Here is a 22,288-nt window from a genome sequence, read left to right on the forward strand (position 1 = left end):
CGAAAAGCTTCATAAACCTTATTTTTGTCTCTAAACTTGGAAACTCAGGGTTTTTATTCATTTATAAATAGTAGAAAGTAAATGTATCGTCATTGATTTTACGCATATAGTTGGCGTTTGCCAGTCAATTTATCGTAAAAAAAAACTCAGTGCCCCTTGCGGCTGCTATGCGAAAAAAAACTATCGTGAAAATCTTCAGAAATCTTGTTTTCTCGCTTGAAAATTAGAACCTGAAAGTGTTTATTCATCTATAAATAGCAGAAAGTAAAGAGATCATCTCAGATTGTACGCATATTGTTAGTGTTTGCCATTCGATTTATCGTAAAACAAAAACTGATAGCCCCTTGCGGCTGCCATGCGAAAAAAATTTTTCGTAAAAATCCTCAGAAATCTTATTTTTTCGCTTGAAAATTAAAGTCTGTAAGTGTTTGTTTATTTATAAAAATCGGAAAATAAATATATCGTCACTGATAGTGCGCATATAGTTGGTGTTTACCAGTCGATTTATCGTAAAAAAAACTCACGGCCCCTTGCGCCTGCCATACGAAAAAAAAATCGCGAAAATCTTCAGAAATCTTCCTTTCTCGCTTGAAAATTGGAACCTGAAACTGTTTATTCATTTATAAATAGTGGAAAGTGAACATATCGTCACTGATTGTACGCATATAGCTGGTGTTTGCCAGTCAATTTGTCTTCAAAAAAGGAAACTGACAGCCCCTTGCGGCTGCCATACGAAAAAAAAAAATCGCGAAAATCTTCTGAAATCTTGTTTTTTCGCTTGAAAATTAGAACCTGAAGGTGTTTGTTCATTTATAAATATCGGAAAGTAAATATATCGTCACTGATAGTGCGCATATAGTTGGTGTTTACCAGTCGATTTATCGTTAAAAAAAAAATGACAGCCCCTTACGGCTGTCATACGAAAAAAAAAATCGCGAAAATCTTCAGAAATCTTGTTTTCTCGCTTGAAAATTAGAAGCTGAAAGTGTTTATTCATTTATAAATAGCGGAAAGTAAATATATCGTCACTGATTGTACGCATATAGTTGGTGTTTGTCAGTCAATTTGTCGTCAAAAAAGAAAACTGGCAGCCCCTTGCGGCTGCCATGCGAAAAAAAATTATTGCGAAAATCTTCATAAATCTTTGCTCGCTTGAAAATTAGAGCCTGAAAGTGTTTGTTCATTTATACAAATTATATTAGTTGGTGTTTGCCAGTCAATTTATCGTGAAAAAAACTGACAGACTCTTGCGGCTGCTATGCGTAAAAAAAACCTTTCAGGTTCTAATTTTCAAGCGAGAAAATAAGATTTCTGAAGTTTTTGGCGTTTAGCAATTGATATATCTTTAAAAAAAAAACTGCAAGCCCTTAGCGGCTGTCGAGAAAACAAGGTTCTGTAAAGAAAAAATATAATCTTATCTTTGCTCTCTTGTAGATTAATGCACTTTCCGCTTTTAAGCAGTTTCCTTTCAGTTGTGACGAAACCTACCATCCTCTAAGTAAGTTCAAAGATTTATTTAAATAAAAAGAGGGGTGAGATAAAAGAAAGTATGGTAAACAACACAAATAGGACAAATCAATTTTGATTTGGTACTAGGACACCTAGACTCCATAAATTGAGAAATAATAACAGATATTGTTACAAAGACAATGATTACTTTGTGAAATGAATAAATATTGTCTAATACACAAAAGCTAAATACCAAAAATAGCTTATGTCCGCTGCCTTCTGTAATGTTTTTCGGTGTGCGGTTTTCCAAGCATCTGGGCAATTGCATACAACTTGTCATTGTCCTAAAAAAATTGAAATAAATTTAAGACTGAATAAATTCATAAAAAGGCATGGAGGAAAATTTATCAAAGCGGTAAGTTCTTTCCAGCTGCGTTTTATTAAAAGTGCATTGCTTGGAAAACGTGCAATTTGGACATTAAGTCCTATGAAGTAATAAAATAAATTTTATATATTTTGCATTAGTTTCATGTATTTCATTAGTTTCATGTGTTTCATGTATCTTTATATTTCATTTTTTCGATCAATTTGAATTTTCTTCTTGTACAAACATTTTAAGTTAAGCATTTTTTAAATAAAAACTTGTAAAAGCACAAGTTAAACGATATTTGAGAAATATTTCCGATTTATAATCGGTCGTTCTGACGCTTCTTTCGAGGTCAAAGGCCTAGTTTAAAAAAGGCCACTTAAAAAGTAATATGTACGTGCACCTCGAAAGCATCTTAGAAAAACTTTGTAGGAATGTTGTCTCATCTACTTATTAATGTATTTTTAAAGGTATATTGGAAATTCAATCATAGGCCAAGCAATAAAATAATTGACTGGTTAAATCAGAAAATCGTCGAGAGAGCTGTGCTTTCCGAAACTTTTGTATTCAGGTTAGAGAAATCGATGAAACTACTTTGGTGAATGTTTTCTTTAGCTTTAGAAATTTTAGAGCAGGTGTCTCCTAGCACAAGGTCAGGTTATCATTATGTTCCATTTAGGAAAGCTATCAGAAAATCCGGGAGGGACTGCTGATTTCTGATTTAAAGAATTGCCACCAAGCTCTCCAGACTTGAGGATTGGTCTGAATTCAGGTTAGAAAGATCGACCGAACGGCGTGGATTTAGTTTTCTTTTAGCTTTAGATATTTTAGTGCAAGTGACTCAAAATATTCAGTACTTAATAAAAAGGACACTCAGTACTCAGTATCTTAATAAAAAGGACACTCAGTACTCAGTAGCTTAATAAAAAGGACACTATCAGATTCAACGTATCAGAGATCTCTACTAAAGAGGTTTCAAGCTCCTATCTTCAAAAATGTGGAGTTTTGTATTTTGTGCCAGAAGACAGATCACGAATACGTATTTATTTGTTGTTTTTTCCCCAGGGGTAATCGTATCGGCCCAGTGGTCCTAGAAGATCTAGAGAGAGAGCTCATTTCAACGGAAGTTAAAAGTTCTAGTTTCCTTTATAACTGACCAAAAGGAGGGCAACTGGGCCCCCTCCTACGCCCCTTTTCTCCAAATTATCTGATAAAAATTTTGATATAGTTATTTTGTTGAGTATAGTTGAAAGATCAAATAGTTATTTCTCTAGGTTCAAAATGGCCCCCCCACACCGCAGTCTATGGGGAGATACCTGTAAGCTATGAAACTCGCCCATTGTTCACGTATAGTATTTATTATTGCGAAGTATACAGACATTTTTTTCGGGGGTGGGGGTTTGCTTCGGTTGATTTCTATAAGAGAATCTTCTTTGGTGAAGGAAATTTCTGAGGGGGTGAATATTCCAGGGGATATGTTACACTGGGGGATTTGACAGAATTACTATGCTTAGAATTACTATACCTTCTCTTTGCAAAATTGTTCAGGTAGAGATGGTCCGGGGGAATTATCGAGGGGCTTTTTCCCACATGTTTTGTTTTCTGGGAAATAATTTCCACAGAATGGGGCTTTTCTGGAGTGATCGTGACACCTATTAGAGATTAAAGTCTTATTCAAAGGAAAGAATGCTAAGGAGAATTTTTGAGGCTGAATGGTCCGTAAGCAATTTTACAGGGAGGTAGGTTCTCAGCGAGGATGGAACTGTCAGGAGGGATTTGACGGGGGGGGGGGCAATTTACGATGGAGAAAATTTCCAAAGAGGAGTTTTCCTTGAGAGTATATTTTATAAAGGGTGAGTCAGATTTATCGGCATTATCTGAAAAACGAACAGAAATTCTGCCATATATGAAGGGTTCCCTCTTCTCAATAGCTCACTTTTAACTCTAAAGTTTGACCGTTTACTAAAACTTAACACGGGGGCCGTTTAATTAGAATGGGAATTTTTTTTTAAATTACTAAGAGCTTTTACGTGAAGAGCAAGTTATTGAGGATGGGTCAACCCTTCATATACGGAATAAACCTGCCAAAATTAATCTGTAAGTTTTGTTTTAATTTTTCATGTACGACGAGCCAAATTCAAACTTCTATTAGTTGAAAAATGTTTAGAAATAAAAAAAAACAAGGTTTTTTTTAACTGAAAGTAAGGAGCAACATTAAAATTTAAAACAAACAGGAATTATTCTGTACATGAAAGGCAATATCTCCTCCTCAACGCCTCGCTCTTCACGCTAAAATTTTATTGTTTTAAAAAGTAGAGTTGTGACAAAGAGTCAAACTTTAGCGTAAAGGGCGAGGCGTTGAGGAGGGGACAGCTCCTTTCATACACTGAATAATTCGATTCATTTCAAATTTTAATGTCGCTTTTTACTTCTAGTTAAAAAAAACTTGTTTTTTATTTAATATAATAAAACCCAACGTGGCTTTAGTGGCACTTAAAGAAGTAGCAACAAAAAAATGTTTATACACAAAGAGGTTTTCTTAACAAACAAACAAAAAAAAAAAAATCAAAAAAGATATGTGTCAGTAAAAGCTTAATAGATGCTCCTCCGCTTGTTGAAAGATGTCTAAAACAGAGAACTGATTTAGTTTAGTTTTGGGGGCTACTTACCAAATTTCTGCTTGATCTCTTCTGTGCTGCCAGATAAGGTTGACGATAGCCTGACCTTCTATAGGCGTTGTCTGTGTACTCCATGCCTGAGTATTGATCAGGATAAACCTTGCTAGAATACATGGGAACTCGACCTCTGGTATGGGCTAGTGGAGCATAAAGGTCGTCTAGAAAGTTAAAGTCGAATAGAACTTTGAAGTTTAGATATCATACCCGGCTCCTTACTCACAATTCGTTACCACGAACTGTTTTATTATAGTAAGATGTTATTTGATAACCAGTTTATGAGTATGGTATTTAGATCGTTGGCAAATCAAGATTAAGGTAGATTGAGCTTTTAAGATGACATTTTCTTTTTATGGGAATTGCCATTTTTGATATGATCACTTATAATGGTATAATATGATGATATTTAAGCAAACAAAATTTGGATGATTTCAATATAAAAACAGTTTCAAGCAATAAAACATAATTTAAAAAACTGAATCAACCCGTTTAAGTTTCATACGGGTGAATCAACCCGTAGTGCACGTAATACATATTATGTATCATAGATACTGCACTGGTATGCATTAATGACCCACTAGTCCCCCCCCACCTCTCATAGAAAAACAAGAGAATAAAAAAAATACGATTTGTCTAATACATGTTCATCAAAATTAAACTGACAGATAGATTCACAGATTCGCATTTTATCAAGCTTTATATTTTGGAATATGAAACTAATATTTTTGAAAGTTTACAGTTTTATTTAGAGACTTGGAGAATAAAGTTCTTGAGTCTCATGACTCAACCTAAAGTTTTATGGACATCTTGACATGTAATAGAATAACAACAGGTCGATACTGAATAAGAGTCTAGAAAAACAACAGGAGACCAAAGAAATAAAAAGACATTGACCTCTTTTCAAATATATCTATCCACTTGACTGTGTATTCTACTGAGAAAAATAATATTATTTCTAATATCAAAAGGAAAAAAGAAGTGTCAAAGGAAGTCCATTATTATTTCTGGCTTTATAAAATCATAGGAAAGGTTTTGCGAGTGTACGTGTCAGTTTTATGGATGATTAGTTTCCTGTAGATTGAACTTATTATTCTATTTTTCTCTCCTTCAATCTTTTCTTACTTTTGGTCACTTTCAAAGCCAGCCAAGAATGAATCAAATATTTGAAGAATGATAGTTGAAATTGTCTTTCAAGTGCACGTGTCCCTTTTATGGATGACAAGTTCATCCATATAACTTCCTTTTCTATTTTTCTCTCCTTCAACTTTTGCTTACTTTTGGTCACTTAAATCCAGCTAAGAACAAATCAAATATCTTATTTCAAGAATGATAAAAGACATAATAAAGGATGTCAATTCACAAAATAGAGGACAGGGCAAGAAAAATAAAAGGGAGAGGGCAAGATGTGTTTTTAAAACTCTGAGGGGGGCAATTTTGTTTTTCTACTTTTGAATTTCCAGGTGTTTAAATCCATTTTGGTTAAAAAAATTTTAAGGTATGTAATATCTTTTTTTCGTACACTATTATACTTAAGTTTGAAATCTAAAATAATTTCGTTCTTTTCTTTGATTTCATTTTCTAATTTTGCTTTTAATTCAGGCTCAATATGGTAGTGATACTTCTTTTAACAAATAAGTAAAAACCTTCTTACTTTCCGCACCATATTTTCCAAAACTTGGAAAAATACAAATTACCTTTTCCTAGAATACTAAGGTCTAACCAAATAACGCGTTGCTTTAAAAATACAACCATCTTTTCACAGAATGCTGAGTCTATGCACACCCTCTAACCAAATAACGCATGATTACTTAAAGGTTCGATTTCAAAAGCTGAAAATTCTTTTCAAATAATTACTTGTGAAATGAGCTTCTGCAATAGAACTCTATTAGACAAGTCAGACGTAGCTGCGTACGGTCTCTGAAACTTGCTTCTAACGTGTGTTTGGATTTTTTTTTTTCCATAAGTCTTTGACCAAGTGAAAGATTCTTGCGAAGAAAGCCAAAGGCTATAAAAGGAATAAAAATTATTTCCGATTCAGAAAATTTGTTTAATAAAATCACCCACTAATAAACAGAGAAACTCTCAAGCGAAATGAAAATTGAAAATAAATATAATCAAACTATTAGGAAAGAATATTTAGGCATTGGAATGGTGAAAGGTAAAGAATACGGCACTGGAATATACAGTCTCTATCGGCGGTACTGATCTCCGTTTCTTGACCCTTCAGCCAGAAGGTTCAATGAGGGGGGGGGGGCAACCATCCTTTGCTTTCTCACACCCTTCCTGTTTACCTTCCCCAGATTTCTCCAGGTACCCATTTAGAGCTGGGCTGACTCTGGCTGAGCTTAAAGAGTCACGCCACTGACCCCCGTCCCAAGCCAAATAATTGAGAACCCTAGGATTTGAACACTCGCCTTCTCGGACTAAAGATCATTCCAATCTAAAAGACATAATATCTGGAGCTTTCAAATATGTTGTACAAAATGGCTATCTCAAAATTTTGATTGGATGTGTTTAGGGAAATGGTGGGCGTGGGAAGGGGGTTAGTTGCCCTCCAATCACTTCGGAAAATTAAAAAGGGACACTAGCCCTTCCAATTTCCAATCAAATGAGTTCTTTTAGAATTTTCTACGACAACAAATGACCATCTCAAAATTTCCATCAAATGTATTTCAGGAAAATACGAGGTTCGGGGAGGTGTCCACCTGACGACCGCTCTGAGTCGTAAAAAGGACACTAGACCTTGTTTTTGAAGTTCTAGAACGGAAACGCTTCGTTTTTACGATAGTCCTTTCTACGTATACCTTATATGTCCACTTACAGCCCTTGCCCTGAGGGCTCAGGGGGTTGTTATTCTTAAAGACATAAGTTCCGGAACTTTCAATTACATTGAACAGTATGGATATCTGGGATGTGTTTGGGGAAGTGGTGGGCAAGGGAGAGGGGTTTAGTTGCCCTCCAATCACTTTCGACTATTAAAAAGGGCACTATCCCTTTTCAATAGTTGGAAAAAAATATTTTGGAAAAAACCAGGTGTGTGAAGGGGGATGTCCCCCTTCGATCACTCTGAATCTTAACAAGGGTACTAGAACCTCTGGTTTCTAATCCAACGAGCCCCTCCCGAAATTTGTACTATCATCTTTTCTATATATACCTTATATTCCCCTAGGTCATAACTTACAATCCTTGCCGTGACGGCCCTGAGGGGTTGTTATCCTAAAAGACATAATTTCCGGACTTTTTAAGTATCAACTACGTTGAACAAAATGACTATCACAAAATTTTGATTCAATTTTGGGAAGAAGTTGGGCATCAATGGGGGGGGGGGGGCTAGCAGCCCTTTACTCACTTTCGACTATTAAAAATGGCACTAGCCCTTTCAAATTCCAATCGAATAAGCCTTTTTGAAGTTTTTACAACATCAAATTGTCATCTCAAGTTTCTATCAGATGCATTTCGCTAAGATACGAGGTATGGGGGGTCCAACCTCCCATCCCTCTGAACCTCAAAAATGGTATTGAAACTTCTGATTACCAGGAGTCATCACCCTTTCTATATAAACCTTATATGTACCCAGGGCATGCCTTACAACCCTTACACGGAGTGTTCTGGGAGATTGTCATCCTCAAAGACATAATTCCAGACCTTTACACTACAACGAACAAAATGGCTATCTGAAAGTCTTGATTGGATGTGTTTGGGGAAATGGTGAGCGTGGGGGGGGCATAGTGGCCGTTAAATCACTTTCGACTATTAAAAGAGCACTAGCCATACCAATTTACAATGGAATAATCCCGTTTCAAAGTTTCTACGACGACTCCTTCGATACGAAGTATCCTGGTCTAAAACCAAAAACCAAAAAAAATAATATATTGTGTCCACACCGCTCTTTACTTAGGGTTAGGCAGTGCTATTGTGCTGTCTATGACATATCATTCGATGAAACAAATTTGACATAGCCTATATATGAGTAGTGATGGGTCTCTACGTCCCATGGCAAGTTCATCACCATACTGATTGAAAACACATAATAAACTAGGCAATGTCGATAACCAGACTTAGAGTACCACGGGGGCACCTGGATAAAAAAAAATCTGAAAACTATGTTCACCAGTCCAAAAAATCTAAATTCAAAAATTCTGTGTCAAAAAAAGAAATGGGGAGTAGGGGAGGGGCATTGGGGGTCCTCGGAGGTGGGATGTGGATTCCCGTAGTTCCCTCTAAAAACGCCATAGCAATTGATTAATTGGGGAACATAAGTTCGCTGGCCTACATTACCCAAGCGTATGTCACGGAAAAAAAGGGGGTTAGCAGATTTGTCGCTTTTTGATTCACTAAAATTCGGTTCGTGTTATAAAACGAGTCGGATTTACTTTACCCAAGCGCGTTTCAAGACCAGTTTCTTACAACCCAAAATACAAATCCCAATCTAATAGAAAATCCGTATTTCAAATTTAATTGGGCTGGTTTTTCAGAATTAGTACATGCTCTAATTTTGTGCTCATACGGTTATGCTAATGAACTTACCATGGGACGTAGAGACCCATCACTACTTATATGAAATCAGCGTTAAGATCTACAGTTGAAGAAAAATAAAAACTCGAAAAGATGTCAAATCTAGTTGACTACCATTGTATCTAGTTTTAGTTGTAGCTAATACATTTGCATCTAGTTGTAGTTAGTTTTATTTGTATGTAGTTGTAGATGTGACTAGTTGTATCTAGTTCTAGTTATGATTAGCGGACAAAAGTCTGATTGACTAGAGTTACTTACGAAAGAAAACCTTTTATATGACACAAAGGACAATTGCAAAATTTTTAAGTACCTCTCTCTGTTTGTGTCTCCCCAAAACAAACTTATTTGCCAAGTGCATCATTTAGAAAACTAAAAAATTCTGTGTTTTGGCCAAATTTTCTTAAAAGTTTACTATCCCCTTGAAAAAGTTTACAGAATTGCTATCCCCTGTAAAAGTTTTCGTGGACATCCGTAAGATATCTTGGAGCTTTGATAGTAAGGGGCAGAAGTGACATTTTCAAGTGTCCCTCTTTTCGTTTTCCAAAGAGAAACATGTTTACCCATTGGAACAATTAGAAAAGTAAAAATAACACCCTTTTTTCAAGTTTGAAATTGTCCAAGGGTTTGTAACAATTATTAAATATTTTTAAGGGTGTCCATAGGATGTCAGGTATCCGATAGTGTTACCCATTGGAACATCTAGAAAAGTAAAAAATAACACCCTTCCTTCAAGTTTGAAAATTGTGCAAAGGTTTGTAACAATCGTTAAATACTTTTAAGGATACCCATGGGATGTCAGGTATCCGATAGGGTTTGGTAACTTTTTCGAACTATAGTATAAAATGGATGCTCCTTCCCTTACCACGGCCATTATTTTGTGGCTTTTGGGATTTTATGTGTACTTTGTTACTGTATTCACTTTTATTTGAATTTTTTTTTTATTTCTTTGAGCATATCAAACAGTTCGTGGTAAACGAAGTGTAGTAAGGAGCGACCCGGCTCAATAGTAAACGAAACTCTACAAAACGAAATTTTGATGCTAAAAGATACATCAAAAGAATCAAATTTTCATGCTGATTCTAAATATATAAGTTTCATCAAATTTAGTTTTTGTCATCAAAAGTTACGAGCATGAGAAAATTTGCCTTATTTTGGAAAATAGGGGGAAACACCCCCTAAAAATCAAAGAATCTTAACGGAAATCACACCATCGCATTCGGTGTATCAAAAAACCCTATAGCAAAAATTTCAAGCGCCTATCTACAAAAATGTGGAATTTCGTCAGAAGACAAATCGCGGGTGCGTGTTTATTTTTTTTTCTTTTCCCCAGGGTTCATAGTCTCGACCAAGTGGTTCTAGAATGTCACAAAAGGGCTCATTCTAACGGAAATGAAAAGTTCTAGTGCCCTTTTTAAGTGACCAAAAGAAATGAAAGGCACCTAGGCCCCCTCCCACGCTCATTTTCTTCTCAAAGTCAACGGATCAAAATTATGAGATAGCCATTTTGTTCCGCATAGTCGAAAACCATAAGAACTATGTCTTTGGGAATTACTGACTCCCCCACAATACCTGGGGGAGGGGCTGCAAGTTACAAACTTTGACCAGTGTTTACATATAGTAGTGGTTATTGGGAAGTGGACAGACGTTTTCAGGGGGGATCTTTTTGGTTTGGGGGTGGATTGAGGAGAGGGGGCTATGTGGGAGGATCTTTCCTTGGATCAATATGTCATGGGGGAAGAAAAATCCAATGAAAAGGGCGCAGGATTTTCTAGCATTACTATAAAAAGAAAAAAAAATGAAAAAATAAACATGAAAATGTTTTTTCAATTGAAAGTAAGGAGTAGCATTGAAACTTAAAACGAACAGAGATTATTACGCATATGAGGGGTTCTAAAAATACTTTAGCATAAAGAGCGAGGTATTTAGGAGGAGATAAATACCTTGCTCTTTATGCTAAAGTATTTTTGGTAATTTCAACTATTTATTCTACGGCCTTTCTGATTCAGGGGTCATTCTTAAAGAATTGGGACAAAAATTACGATTTAGTCTAAAGAGCGAGGTATCAACGAGGGTACAAACCCCCTCGTATACATAATAAAAATATAAGAATGTAAAAGTTTGTTACGTAAGTTAATTCTTAAGTTACGTATACTTTTTACTAATAAAAACGTTCGTTAAAAATTAAAAGTTCTATTTGCCTTTTTAAGTAACCGAAAAATTGGAGGGCAACTAAGCCTCCTTCCCCACCCTTTTTCTCAAAATCGTCTGATCAAAACTAAGAGAAAGCCATTTGGCAAAAAAAGAATTAATATACAAATGTCATTTTAATAATTTATGTGCGGAGAGCCAAAATCAAACATGCATTAATTCAAAAACGTTCAGAAATTAAATAAAAAAACTAGTTTTTTTAATTGAAAGTAAGGAGCGACATTAAAACTTAAAACGAACAGAAATTACTCCGTATATGAAATGGGTTGTCCCCTCCGCAATCCCTCGCTCTTTACGCTAAAGTTTGACTCTGCCACAATTCTAATTTTTAAAACAATTAAAAGCTTTAGCGTAAAGAGCGAGGCATTGAGGAGGGGGACAACCCATTTCATTTACGGAGTAATTTATGTTCGTTTTAAGTTTTAATGTCGCTCCTTACTTTCAGTTAAAAAAAAACTAGTTTTTTTTATATTTAATAAAAAATCTAGGTCAATTGCTTGTTTCTTAGAAATGGGGTTGATGACGAACTTTTTGAACGACTGAGCTGAATGTTTAAAGTTTACAAATTCAATTCAAACTTTATTACTAAGTTCTCTTGCTAATAAAAAGTTTCTGGTTCGACAAATAAGGGTTCTCTTACCGAAGAACTTTCTAACTTGGATCTAACTTACAAAACGCGTCAACCAACGAAATTTAAAAGTACGAATGAAGTTCCTCAAATATATTCAGCTATTCTCAAGGGTTTTAATGCATCTTCGCAATGCTTGGCTAAGTAGCCCTGTCACAATGGCTTATTCAACATCCATAGCGACAGTAGTTCCCTAATATATGCTATTTTTTTCTATTTTTGCTCCCTAGCAAAAGTAATTTGCTGTTAAGTTAAGTTTAAAAGACTTTTATAACTTGATATATGTAAGATATAATTCGAAAAGGAGAGATTTCAAAAAGTTCGTGGTAACAAAAGGTAAATAAGGAGCGAATCACCCCAATATTAACCGAAACTCTAAAAAAGAGAAATTTTGATAACAGTTAATAAATCAAATAATTAACTTTTATGCTGATTTTAAATATATTAAAAAAAAGACTATAAAATAAAAGACTATACATTCAAAGACTATCCCTAACTTAGAATAACATTCTAGTCTACAGGCGTTTTAATATCTTGGAATCTGATGTGTCCTCTTTTCTTTTTTTTTTCTTCTTCACTGCTAGGGAAGGAAATTGCTGTGCCTTTTTTCAGTTAAACATACATACTATTTAAAATAAAATAAATTTTTTGACAAAAAGTTGCTTCTCGTGAGTGCTCTTTTTCCTTCTGTCGTGCGCCAAACTATAAATTGACTGCAGAGACGCTTTTTTTGTACGCAATTACTCTTGATTTCTTAGGATTTTGATGGAGACGTGAACAAATATATATGTTGAAAATGTCATATTCAACCTGAACCACCAGAGAATTCTGCTACAAATTCATATTTTCGGCTCTTGGCTAATGCGTCATCAGACCCAAATTACGATTTCTACCGCCACGAGCATCATATTGACGCCTAGACGAACTAACGAAGAGCCATATTTGTTAAAAAATTTGGTAAGTAAATAATAATTTAATGCAAATCTGTCAGGAAATAGGTAATCTTCTCTGCTTCTGAATTTTGATTGGACATAGCTTGAATTGATAAAAATAAAATAAAAAAAAGCTTTTCAAGATAAATTATTTCTTTAAGGAAATAACAAAAAGGGAATGCGAAGGAAACTCTTACAAAAAAGAAAATTTTGGAGAACCTCAGTGGCGAGCAAAAGGGAAAAAAGTTTCAGATCGAGGCGAAGCTCTAGTGTTATACATGTGAATCACTGTACAGTAATTTATGCAGTAGAGTAGATTCATCCTGAAAAATATTTGTCTACTGCAGTCTCGACGCGTATAAAAGGTCCTCCCGTTTTCTCTGTGTAAACGGACCAGTATATATTTCTGAGTAGTTCGTATAAATTTTTATTACTCATGATTGCGAAAGCAGAAGAATAGGGGTTGAATACGGAAATTTCTAGCGCTAACTTCTAATCAACACTGCAGCAGCGAAATAGCCGGAATTCCATAACTAGTGGGAGAGACATCCACAAAGTGGCGGGACTATTTGAAATTTGGCACAAAATATTTTACCACAAAGGGGTAGTTACCGCAGCACAGTGAAATTGATACTCTCTTTCAAATTCAAAGGATGTGAGTTCAAGCCACTTCGCGGTAAGCAATTCTAGGGTTTGACCTTAGTTTGGTAATACGGGACCCAGAGATCGAATCATGCTGCAGCAATGCACTGCAGGGCCGACACAGGGACCTTAGTAGTCAAGAAACGTCGTTAATCTGATACAATACAATACCACAAAGGGGCAGCCTAACAGTTTTAGCACAGATTACCTATTAGTTTTCACAATAATCCATGGTTTTAGATTGTAGCATTGCACCATGGGGCGTCAAAGCTTTTTTATTCTTGGTAAGGAAAAATATTTCATCTTTTATACTCTTTCTTTTGGCCATAGAAATATCCTTCGAAATTCGATGTAGGACCTTTGTTTTCCTTTTAATATCTGGCAGGATAGCCCTATCCGAGAAGATACCAAACGTCTGTTAAGAATTGTTTGTCGTTGAATTTTCAGCAAGCTTTCAGAAAATTGAAGGACATCAAAAGAATTGTATTTGTATTATAAGAAGAATATAAAGTGATGCTTGTTGTTATTATTGTTGTACAAATTCTGCCATGAACTTGCAAATTACGTAAAACTTCCCATCAGAAATCATTTTTTATTACTCATTAAGTTAACCCTCACGATTCTTTTCATTATCCTTCCTGTTTTGGGTTACGTGAAAGTTTGGTATGAAACTTAGAATGTTTCAGAATTGTTGTAAGATTATTTAAAATTATATATTCATTATAGTTACCAAGTTTTTTTTCAGTTTCACATCAAACTTTGTTTTTTCCAAGGCATGTTTGGAGCCAGAGGGAGGGGAAATGGCCCCTCACTAGATCTAACAATGGCCTTGCTTGCATACTTTGCTGTAGCTTAATTATTTAGCTTTAATATGACATAACTATGGAAATGAAATATCAATGCGAAGCACCAAATTTCCTAGTCAAATGTTATCACGCATTGTTCATATAAAACTAATTTTTACCTTGATTATCCTTATAAATTCATTCTATGTTTTTCTTCCCATTCTCAAACCAATGTGGTAGATTGTGCCAGACCAAACTTTTGTGGCACCTAGTGACTTACAGAAAATTCTACTGAATGCAAAACGCCATCTATAGATTTTTACTGGAAAGTTTTGACGTTTAGGCTAACAGATTATAATAATGAGCTGATGGAAATACTGACTAAAAGTTACCAATATAATGTTTACTTTTTTTTATATTTTACATGACTTGTGTGACATCACAAATTTGGAGAGTTATGTGAATGAATGTACCCTTTTGTGCTATTAGGTCAACGAGACTTCTAGGAATAGATGCGTCTTCAATATAAAAGCAACGTCACAATAACAATAATTTTATTTTCAGCCCCAATTTCTAATACAGAATTTTGAGATATATTTTACGTCGGAAGGTATCTAACGCCTTATTCATTTAATATAGTTTTAAAATTATCTTAAATCATTAATAAAACCTAATTCTGTAAGTGTTTATTTTCACATTAAAGAGAATCTCTCCATTTTATTCTCTACATCACAAAAATGTCTGTTATTCAGAGCGAGTCCACCCTCTAATTATTCTCATTTTTCTAATCATTTTGTCAATAAAAATATCATGGAAGCTGGAATCTTTTCTGTTCCTTGAAATGAAAAAATTATCTTTAATAAAGCACTTACCATCCTCATCTTGTTGATAGCCATCATAAAGATTTTCTTCATCTTCTGCTTGAGCTGCCAAAAGAGCGGCTGCCAAAAGTGGATCCTCTTCTGAAATCAATGGCCTGAAAGTGAAATAAAGTGTTAGAAAACCTGTGCTAGAAAGTGTTACCAAAAAACTTTACACTTTTTTGCTATACTCGCTAGAAACTCCGCTAATTAAAAAGTTAAAAGATAGATTGTGATATGTCTTGAAGTTTGAATAGGAAGCATAAAGCAATTAATGTGAAAGTTTTATTCTTCAAGGAGTTTATAAAAGTGATTTTTGTTACTGAGTCATATTAGTTTTAGAGATGGCTCCAAGTTCCATACAACTGCGAAAACCATGTATACAAATCTTTAATTTGTGTTTTCGCTTGCTAGAAGTTCCAGTGATTAATAAATTTAAAAGATTGATTGTGAAATCTCTTGAATATGAAGCTTGTTGCAAGTAATTGGAAAACTATAATTTTTGGGAATTCATTAGACACCGCTTGAGGGATCCTCTTGACGCTGCAGATAAGCTTTTTTCACGCTTAGAAAATATTTGTCGAACCACCCTTGGAAGGGCTTTTTGTTTTAATGCTAGTTTGATTATTTTTTCTGCTGGGTTAATATCATTTTTATGTTGTATTTATTTTATGATTAACTAAAAGAGGTTTGCCACCCTTGGAGTGGCTTACTTTTTCGAAATGTTTGGTCTATTCGTGTTTTTAATTTTTACGTATTTGCTCCTGATTTTTGTATGTGTGACTCTTTTGTGTTTTGTATGTGTGTCTTTTTTGTCTTTCTTTTGTTATACTCCATCGCCACGCTTCTTATTTTTGACGGGTAGAAAGTCATCAGTCATTAGTAAAAGAGATATTAGATTGAAAGAAAATTTTTGAAGGAGGATGTTGGATCTAGATTTGATTACGTCTTTCGTCTGTTCAAGGGAGTGACCCTCAAGGTTTTCTCTTGGGCTTCCTATGCCCATTTCATTTTTCGGGCTCCGGGTTTGAATCACTTCCCTGCTCTAAAATACTAAGTCGTCACTCAGATGCTACTACCAAAACAAAATTACTGACTTTCAAAATAAGATAGTAGGGGAGGGTAGGATTAGGAAATAGTAATCCATTTTTTCATATTATTTCTTATAATCACCAACCCGTTGTTATAAGCTACATCAATTAAATATTAATTAGGAAGTTTCTTGCCACTTCAATTTCTTGCCACTGCGAAGCCATTAATATGGGCATGGTGCTCAAAATTAGGAGATAAGAATATACACAGGTGTGAACGCCTAAGGTGAAGAAGGGGCCATAAGATCTGAAACTCTCCTTCGGGATAAATCTGGTGTCACACTCCTTTCCTAAGACTGTGCATTTATTAATTGTTGCAGTATGTCTCGAGAAAACCATGGTTTTGTGCATTTTGTAGAAATTTTTTCGTTTATTTCGACTTTTTTTCGATTATTTCCAATAAAAATGGCAAGACAAATTTCTTTGTCTTGGCCAAGACATGGCACCTTTCAAAAACCTAGGAGGCGATTCCCTCCTTTCCAGTCAATTTTCAATTCCATTTGAAGATGTCCAAATATTTTTCTGGAGAGGAATACCTGGAGAACAATTTAAATAGCTCACGCTGGGAAAATATTCCAGTCTTTCGTACTCTTAAATGCAGGCATAAACTTATATCTAAGAGGGAAAAAATTTGTAGCATAAAACCTTTTCTTGTAAAAGAAAAAACACAATCTCTTTTCTAATTCATTTATATGTTGTTGTTTTTTACAAGAATCATGCTCTTAAATACGAGAGCTGTTTCTCAGTTCATTAGCCTTTTCTTTTAAGTTTCAGGGTGCAATTCTTTTTTTGAAGTTAGGGTGCACTTATTTTTCGTTGTTGTTTTTTTTTTACATGTCAACAAATCATATTTTATCAGTAGAAAAACATTTCTTTCATAAAAATCTTGAGAAAATGTAACATTTTAATGGGAATAACTGTTTCTTTTTCAACTGTTAAGCCAAAAAAAAAATCCAGAACGTCAAAATTTAAACGAACAGAAATGATTCTGTAAGTGAAGAGGGCTGCTCCCTCCTTAACTCTCAACTCGTCACGTTAAAACTTTATTGTGCTATGCTGAAAACATTTAATGGGTGATTTATTTAGAGTTTATTTATTGATTTCCTTGGAAGAAAACAAGAAATAGACACTTTACTGTTTGAAGTAAATTTACATTATCGAGCTCCCTAATTCTTTTAACATTTTGGGGACGTAAAGGAGGAGAAAAGCCAAACCTTAGTGCGGGGGGCTACCAGGGGGTTAAGGAGAGGCAGAACCAATAGTATATGGGACAATATCTGTTCCTTTAAGTTTTAATATTGCTCTTTACTTTCATTTGAAAAAAATTGTTTTCTAATTGAACTTCTGTTTTATTAATGCAACAGGCATGGTTGCCCCAAATGTGGGAAGGGCTATAGATTCTTCAAATCATCTCACTAAAATCCAAGCGAAATTCTACAGAATCATCCTTTGAAGAAAACAGCATATTTAATGTATTTCTTTCCAATAGGAAGTATAATTATTCAAAATGAAAGACCGTTATTAAAAAATGAAGAAAAATTTCGACCCCCCCCCCCTCAGCAATAATACTGCAAATTGTCAAAATTGTTGTTCTTCACCATAAACAGATAGTAAACGCAACTTCGGTATCGTAGATTTTTTTTACTAATGAGATACTCTAGGGCATTTGATTTCCATTCTAAAGAGTGTTCTTTTGATACTCTAGGATTATTGGTTCGATTTTATTACCCCTGGTGAGTAAAAAATAAATAAGCAAGTATCCATAATCACCTCCCTTTGAAAAAAAATAAAAATTTCATATTTTTATGGGTAGGGACTTGAAACCTCTCAATAAAGTTCTTTGATATATTTAAATTAACAGTGTAGTTTTGGTCGTCATTCGCAAATTAGGGTCTTACAATAAAACGCACGATAGGTATACGATAACAGAAATTACTAGGACTAGCCCTCATTTCAAAACTTTAAATTGATAAAATTTATGCAGTAGTAAAAAAAAAGATCTGCTCAACCACCAACAAAGTTTAAGTAATATCTTTAAATAAATTCAAAGCAGTTTTTATAGAAAGCTATACTATGACGGAAGTTACTAGGACTAGCCCTCATTTCAAGAATTTAAATTGACATAAATTTTATGTAGTAGTGAAAAAAACAATCTGCTCAACCACCAACATAGCTCAAGTAATATCTTTAAATAAATTCCAAGTAGTTTTTGTAGTTTTCAACTCATAAGACAGTAAATAAAAACAAAAACCATTCGATTTATCCTTAAAATTACGCCTAAAAATGGGATTAGATGAATATTTTTATTTTTTTAAATGCTTACGCAAAATTTGGTACAAAAATCTAAAAAGGAATTTTGAAATTGGACTTTTGTTTTAAATCTAGTACCTCAGCTCAACCTTCATGTTCGTCGGATGGTATTTTCAATTTGAACATATAATTTTAGAATATTTCCTTATTAACATTAGTTAATATTGTATTTTATGCTTTTATAATAACTAATTGGTCATTTTGGAGGTTGGAGGTTCGTGTAACGAAGTCATAAGCTTGGTTGATTCTCTGTGTATTCCGGTGCAACCGGTGCAAATTTTTTGATCAGATACAGTTCCAATCTTATTGATTTGATGGGCGCCTGATGTTTTCAAAAACCCTGTGCTTTTTCTCAATGAATTTCCTGATATCTTCGAGTTTTTTCCTGATTTAATTGAATGATTTTTTTAATGAAAGTAAAGAGAAAAATTTAATCTTTAATTTGCGAACTTATAAACTTGTAAGGCTTGTTTTAATGCTTCAAATTTTCTAGTTCTCCTGTTCAAGATCTATCAACAATAAAAAAAATCCCAGATTTTGAAAAAAATGGAATTACTGTTAGTAACAGTTTTCAGTTCGTAAATAACTTTCACTGATCTTTTCTTCTTTTCTATTTTACTGCTTAAGCTTCACTGCATTGTACTTCGTCCATGTAGACCTAATGATGTGCAAAATACTTTCTCAATGTCAATTCGTCAACTGATTAAAATGGGCTTATGAAATGCAATATATTGAATATGCACTGGCTGTCGTTCTGGTCAAAGAGAATGGGAAAGTTACAAGAGCTGGACCTTCAGCGATTTAACGTGGGGAGATAGGAATTTAAACTGCCAGCTAAACCACAAGCAATGTAGCGTCTGGTAAGTTTACTGAAAAAGTAGGAAATTTTAAAGAAACTTCAGTAGTCTGTACTATTAATCTTCAGTATTCTAGGAATAAAGCTTAAATTTATGTGTAAGTAATAATAATTTCTGTGTAAGTGATAAATGATAATTAGATTTCTGGGCTTATGAAATGCAGTATATTGAATATGCACTGACTGTCGTTCTGGTTAAAGACAATGAGAAAGTAATAAGAGCTGGACCTTCAGCGATTTAACATGGGGAGATAGGAATTAAAACTGCCAGTTAAACCATAAGCAGTGTAGCACCAGGTGAATTTATTGAAAAAGTAGGAGATTTTAAAGAAAACTCAATAGTCTGTTATAATAACGGATGAGCATAGGATAGAAAAGGTTCAGAGAAGGGCCACTAGATTGGTCCCATACCTTCAGCGCCTTTCCTATCCGCAGAGACTTTCTAGGCTTCAACTCACGTCGTTCAAGTTTCGTAGACGTCGCAATGACCTTGTAAATGTGTTTCGTATAATTAAAGGAGTGGATGATGTTGATCCAAATTTATTTTTTAAATTTAGCCATTATCACTCTACTCGTCAGCATGATTATAAATTATATCCCCCAAAACCACTGAAAAAAATTGGTCAATTATCTTTCGTTAGTAGAGTTGCCGGACCATGGAATGGTTTGCCCTTGGAGGTCGAGGCAGAGAGTGTTCAAACTTTTAAGAGTGCATTAGTAAATAAGCCTTTTTATTTAGACGCTTTTGTTGTGAAGTTTCGTGTTATTTAGAAGTTTTTGTTGTTTAGTTTGTCGTTGCCAATTTACTTTAGATTAGTATTATGGTTTTGTGTTTTTGTGTTTTTGCGACAAGCATTGATGCTTACCGCTATTCGTAATAATAAATAAATAAATCTATATATATAAAAATAAGTTGTGTGTGCGTGTGTGTGTCGAGTGACGTCATGTTTGTGTGTCGACTAACGTCATGTTTGTCGACTGACGTCATTTTAAGGATTGAGCTGTATGCGTCATGAAGTTGTTTGTCGACTGACGTCATGTTTGTCAACTGATGAAATTACATACCGGGACACCGGGACACAAATGACGACCGGGACACAGAGAATATAAAAGACGACCGGGAACCTCAAAGAGAAATTACAGACTGGGACACCCGGACACAAATCACGACCGGGACACAGGGAATATAAATGACGACCGGGACACAGGGAATATAAATGACGACCGGGACACAGGGACACAACTACAACAGGGACGCCGGGGGCACAGACGAGATATATAAATGACGACCGGGACACAGGGATTGTTCGAATAGGAATTACAGACCGGGACACAAATGACGACCGGGACACAGGGAATATAAATGACGACCGAGACACTCAAAGAGATGGGATACCGGGACACAAATGACGACCGGGACAAAGGGAATATAAATGACGACCGGGACACAGGGACACATCATTAGAATAATGAGGTATAGATCTGAATACGGATTGTTTTTCCCATGGACAATTATATGTTGCATGTTCAAGAGTCAGTAAACCTGACAATCTATTTATATGCACAGACAATGGGACAGCGAAGAATGTTGTATATTCGCATGTTTTACGTAGTTAAAAACATATATATATATATATATATATATATATATATATATATATATATATATATATATATATATATATATATATATATATATATATCTATTCACAGGTGGGACACAGGGACACAACTACAATGGCGCGTAACTAATATGGCGCGTAACGACTTACGCGCGCGGGGGGGCTTGGGGGGGCGCGAAGTGCCACCCCAACAGCTAGTAAATAATATATATGACAATAGATTGTCAACAATCTTCAGTATTCTAGGAATAAAGCTTAAAATTCTCTGTAAGTGATATAATTAATCTACTTTTTTCTAAAGAATTAATTTAAGTCAAAATCCACTCAGCACAATATAGGTCTAAGTTAGGTTGAATAAAATCGTGGCAGGTTCAGTAGGCTAAAGAATTCTACTTTCACTACCTTCCCCTAAACTTTAAAGTACCTGACAGACAAGCAAGCAACAGTTTCGTTTAGGCTGAAAATGAACAAAATCACTAAATGCTAGATGGCACTGGTAATTTTTCTTTTTAAAATTCTCTGTAAGTGATATAATTAATCTGCTTTTTTCTAAAGAATTAATTTAAGTCAAAATCCACTCAGCACAATATAGGTCTAAGTTAGGTTGAATAAAATCGTGGCAGGTTCAGTAGGCTAAAGAATTCTACTTTCACTACCTTCCCCTAAACTTTAAAGTACCTGACAGACAAGCAAGCAACAGTTTCGTTTAGGCTGAAAATGAACAAAATCACTAAATGTTAGATGGCACTGGTAATTTTTCTTTTTAAAATTCTCTGTAAGTGATATAATTAATCTGCTTTTTTCTAAAGAATTAATTTAAGTCAAAATCCACTCAGCACAATATAAGTCTAAGTTAGGTTGAATAAAATCGTGGCAGGTTCAGTAGGCTAAAGAATTCTACTTTCACTACCTTCCCCTAAACTTTAAAGTACCTGACAGACAAGCATGCAACAGTTTCGTTTAGGCTGAAAATGAACAAAATCACTAAATGCTAGATGGCACTGGTAATTTTTTTTTTCAATACCAGCTCACAATTGTGTCAATTCACAGAATCTACGGGGGGCGGGGCAAAATATATTTTTTCAGAATCTAACGGGGGCGGGGGGTAATTTCGTTACTTTCTAATGAAAAGAATGGGTGTTTTCAATGAAAATAAAAAAGAAGCATTTTTCAAATGAAGAAGAGGGTCAGGCCCCCTCCCATTGAGACCACTGATATTGCCAGTTTCCACTCTTTCAAGTGTTCGATGCTCTTTGGTCCTGGTAAGAAAAAAGCTCCAGCCACAGCGTGGAACACTTAACGCATGCAAGATTTATAAGCCCCAAAACATTTGTTACCGCTCTATATA

The 22,288-nt window shown here is 34.8% G+C and overlaps 1 protein-coding gene across 2 annotated transcripts in view; it reads right to left on the minus strand.

The window, feature by feature from the left end:
• Window positions 1-1,499: 1,499 nt before the first annotated feature.
• LOC136042857 (uncharacterized) overlaps window positions 1,500-22,288 on the minus strand; it is a 138,198-nt gene continuing 117,409 nt past the window's right edge. For both annotated transcript variants that reach the window (XM_065727792.1, XM_065727787.1), the window contains exons 7-9: window positions 15,074-15,177; window positions 4,486-4,652; window positions 1,500-1,793 (exon numbers count right to left, since the gene is read on the minus strand). In XM_065727792.1, coding sequence (XP_065583864.1) covers window positions 1,713-1,793; window positions 4,486-4,652; window positions 15,074-15,177 — 352 coding nt within the window. In that variant the 3' untranslated portion in view covers window positions 1,500-1,712. The remainder of the gene's footprint in view (window positions 1,794-4,485; window positions 4,653-15,073; window positions 15,178-22,288) is intronic.

Source organism: Artemia franciscana, chromosome 2 (genome assembly GCF_032884065.1).
Source record: "Artemia franciscana chromosome 2, ASM3288406v1, whole genome shotgun sequence".
Taxonomy (NCBI): domain Eukaryota; kingdom Metazoa; phylum Arthropoda; class Branchiopoda; order Anostraca; family Artemiidae; genus Artemia; species Artemia franciscana.